Genomic DNA, 4,342 nt, shown 5'->3' on the forward strand with positions numbered 1-4,342 from the left:
CATTACAGGATGTGAACGATGTGACAAGATTTGATGGGTGTTTTAAAAAGGTCACTCTGGCTAGAGGGTAGACAAGAGGTTGGAAGGCAGCAGGAGGGGTTATGGGGGTTTCAATTCAAAGGCTGTAGCTGTAGTCCCAACAAGAGATAGTGGTGACTTGAAACAGACTGGTGGCAGAAGAGATAGAATTGGAGAGTGTCTTGAAATATTTGGGCCAGTACCTGAGAGCTGGATTGGGAGAGTGAGCAATATGAAGGGCTGATGGCCATGTCCCCAGCTGGTGTAAGCGGCTGGATAATGGGGCTGGTAACTGAGAGGCAGAGCAGGAGAGAAGGACCAGGGGTTGTGTGTCGGCAGGTGAGGAGAGAGTGAGGTGTGGATGGCAACGGCAGGGAAGAGCAGAAGTTCATCCCCTTCTAGCGCCTGTGCCTTCAATTTTTCCAACCAAAGCCGTGGCTTTCAATTTTTTGACAGTGACCCACAGTAAGAAATACATTTTACACAGCCTCCCCGTACTCATACAGGGTATTTAGAAATTCGCAAAACAGTGCTCCCTCGGTTCACGTGCAATTCAGGGATATTTCCTATCTTACTCCATTAAAAAAATAAAGACAGCATCATGGGCCACGAGACGGTGACAGAGGCGGTGACGGAGGTGATGACGGTGGTGATGACGGTGGCGATGACAGCGGCGGTGACCACTGTGGCGTTGTTTGTGTCATCCTTTGTGACGCCACGACCTGGGGAGGCTGGCTGCTAGGGCGCTGGGGCCGTGGTCCAGACACACCGCGCTGCAGCATCAGACTGGAGCGCGGCGGGCGGCTGCGGAGGCCCAACCCTCAAGCGGAGGCCCTTCACTCCCCAAGCATGGCGGCCTCCACCACCTCGCAGCACCGGCCCATCAAGGGGATCCTGAAGAACAAAGGCTCCACGGCTTCCTCGATGGCGGCCTCCACCCAGCAGTCCGGAGGGGCTACCCAGGAGGTGCAGAGAAAAAAGTCCCAGAAGTGGGACGAATCGAACATCCTGGCGACATACCGCCCAGCATACAGAGATCATGAATTAATGAAGACAAATGAGCCCAGTAGTCCGCACCTCAGTGTGCAAGATGATGGGGAAGATGCAATGAGTGGTTTAGAAGCAAAAGAAGTCATGACCCTAGACGTCTTAGCCTTGAAATTAGCTGTCACTGATATGTCGGAGTCCAACTATCAGGTCGGGGAGCCAGAGAGCCACGGGGCGCACACCAGCAAAATCTTCCTCGACATTCAAGAAAAACATCGGCAGTTCGAAATGAAAAGAAAGCTTCACTACAACGAGGGGCTGAACATCAAATTAGCTAGACAATTAATTTCGAAAGAGCTACAACTGGAAGAAGAGGATAAAAACGAAGAAAGTCTACATGCTACTAACGAAGAGAAGACTACTACAGAAGAATCGGATGAAGGTCCTCACGGTGATGAACTGCAAACCCAGGGCCGCTATGCGTAGACGACACTTGTTCGACGCTGCAATTGGAAGAAACAAGCCCTGGAATACTTACAGTTGAATTGTACAGCAATAATTAAATGGTAAACCTAGAAAATAACAGATTAAGTGAAAATTGTGTGCTTGATATCCTTGTGCCTGGTTATTTCGCCACAAATACAGATTCTAACAGTCCAAAACCGCATTACTTTTATAAAACTATTAATTAATGCATATGTTATATAGCTTTTTATGTGTTAAAGGCTTAACCGGGGAATATTTTATATTCACTTCTAGTTGTTGTACTAGCTTTTATAGAAAAGGTTCTGTTACAAAATCAAAATGCAGTTGGTACAGAGGTTATGTAGTCTGATAAATATTCAGGCTGAAAAACACTTGTCTTTAGGGAGATTTGCCTGTTTAACTGAGAGGGAATACATTATAAGAGTTAGTGTTGCATTTCCTTAGTACCTTTAAATTTTCTCTTAATTTTCTTTGTGTTCACAAGGAAATGACTGAACTTTTTCTCATAAAAAATAATCCATTTTCATGAATCATCAGGTTAAAATTGTGCCGATGTCTATTCTGACTGTTTTTTGTACACTAGATAGGCAGATTTGCTATCAATATTTTTTAAAGTCTAATGTTATCTCAGTAGTCCCTTCTCATACCTGTCTTAACCTCTACCCTTTGTTCCGCAGTCCTCCTGGCACGTGGACACAAAGGCCTTTATGGACTATCATAGATTGTCAAGACATTAGGAACTGTTCCTTCTCTCAAATAGTCTATCATTTATTGCAACAGTGTCTTTTGTATTTTGACCGCCAGGGCCTGTTCAGTCTTCCAATATGTGGAGAAAATAGATTGAATAGCAGAAGTGCTATAGTCAGGAAATAGAATTCAACTGCTAAATTTCTACACCTTTTTGGTTTACAGCTTGCTAAATAGCTTGCTATTATTAGTTTATCATTGGACCTAATTAGCTTTTAGAAAGCATCTAAGGTTTTTTTTCATGACAGAATCCTGTGCAACCAGTGACATGGTTATGAATGTACATGGACAGAAGTAAGCCCAAAGGTTTTTCATATGTGTTTTTGCTTAGTTTAAAATTTTACTGAGATAATTTTAGATTCATGTGCAGTTGTGGGAAATAGTATGGAGAGATCCTGCGTACCATTGACCCAGGTTCCCCGAATGGTAACATACTGCAAAACTATAGTACAATGCCACAACTAGGATATTGACGTTCATACAATCAAGATACAAGAACATTCCATTACCACAAAGATTCCTCATGTTGCCCTTTCATAGCCACATCGGTTCTCCATTTTTATAATTTTGTCATTTCAAGAATATTATATAAATGAAATCATAGAGTAAATAAACCTTTAGGATGTATCACAATTTTTTTAGCCATTCAACCATTGAAAGACATCTGGACTAGTCCCAGGTTTTGGTATAACAAGTGAAGCTATTGTGAACATTTGTGTACAGGTTTTTGTGTGAACGTAAGTTTTCACTTTTCTGGGAAAAATGCCCAGGAATGCAATTGCAGGTTTGCATGGTAGTTGCAGTTTCTTAAGAAACTGCCAAACTGTTTTCCAGAGTGGCTGTGCCATTTTACATTCCCACCAGCAATTCCACCTTCTCTGCATCCTCACCAGCATTTGGTATTGTTGCTACTTTTAAGTCATTTTTATAAATGTGTCCTGATGTCTTAATTTGCATTTCACTAATGGCTAATGATGTTGAGCATCTTTTCATGTGCTTATTTGCCATCTGTATATCCTCTTCTGTGAAATGTCCTTTGCCCTTTTTTTGGTTTGAGTATTTGTTTTTACTGCTGAGTTTTTAATTAATTAATTTATTTTTTAAACTATTCTTTTTTTTTTTTTTTTCAAGACTGGCACCTGGGCTAACAACTGTTGCCAATCTTCCTTTTTTTTTTCTGCTTTATCTCCCCAAACCCCCCCTGTACACAGTTGTATATCTTAGTTGCATGTCCTTCTAGTTGTGGGATGTGGGACACCACCTCAATGTGGCCTGACGAGCGGTGCCATGTCCGTGCCCAGGATCTGAACCCTGGGCCGCCACAGCGGAGCGCACAAACTTAACCACTCGGCCACAGAGCCAGCCCCTACTGCTGAGTTTTGAGAGTTCTTTGATTTGCAAATCTTTTCTCACAATCTGTAGCTTATCTTATCCTCTTACAGAGACTTTTGCAGAGCAAAAGTTTTTAGTTTTGATGTAGTTCAGTTTATCGGTTTTTCCTTTTACGCATGATGCTTTTGGTACCCTAGTTAAATATAATCCAGAAAGATTTTTTCCAAATCATGTTTTCCTAATTAAGTGACATGGCATTTGGCTGTATAGAAAATGGACCTTTATTATTTAAGTTAGATTTTCCTTTGGAGACAGAGATCTGACAATGTTCAGTTCCAATTTCAACTCTATATCCATTTCACCTCCTCTGCTTAACTCCTTTGATGCCACTATTTGTTTCCTCATTTTTCGGACTGAAATTCAACAAGGTTGGTTATTTAAAACCTGGGACATAACATGCAAATAGATTGTTACATACAAGTAACTTCCACTTGAAGGTTAAAGCAAATACATTTTCCCCCTAGATTTTTAAACTGTTTACAATTTTCTCCTCTACATTAGGACACTAAAATAGCATGTTGTAAGAAGGTGCAATAATATGAAAAGAATGATAGTCAGGAGCCACTAAATTGATTCCTTTAAATTGCAACCTGCAATTTGAAAAGCACTGAACTCAAAGGATCTTAATGTTTCTCAGTTAGAGGATTTTGTTCTTCTTTGTGTGAAAATATCACCTGAGAGTAACACTGTCGCTGCTAATCAGCCATTCACA

General features: G+C 41.4%; 1 protein-coding gene across 1 annotated transcript; it reads left to right on the forward strand.

The window, feature by feature from the left end:
* The first annotated feature begins 867 nt into the window (after positions 1-867).
* PPP1R2C (PPP1R2C family member C) lies at positions 868-1,491 on the forward strand. Its single transcript, XM_046672880.1, has one exon. It carries the CDS (start codon positions 868-870, stop codon positions 1,489-1,491), a length of 624 nt encoding a protein of 207 aa, XP_046528836.1.
* Positions 1,492-4,342: the final 2,851 nt, after the last annotated feature.

This window comes from Equus quagga, chromosome 10 (assembly GCF_021613505.1).
Source record: "Equus quagga isolate Etosha38 chromosome 10, UCLA_HA_Equagga_1.0, whole genome shotgun sequence".
In the NCBI taxonomy this organism is placed as follows: Eukaryota; Metazoa; Chordata; class Mammalia; order Perissodactyla; family Equidae; genus Equus; species Equus quagga.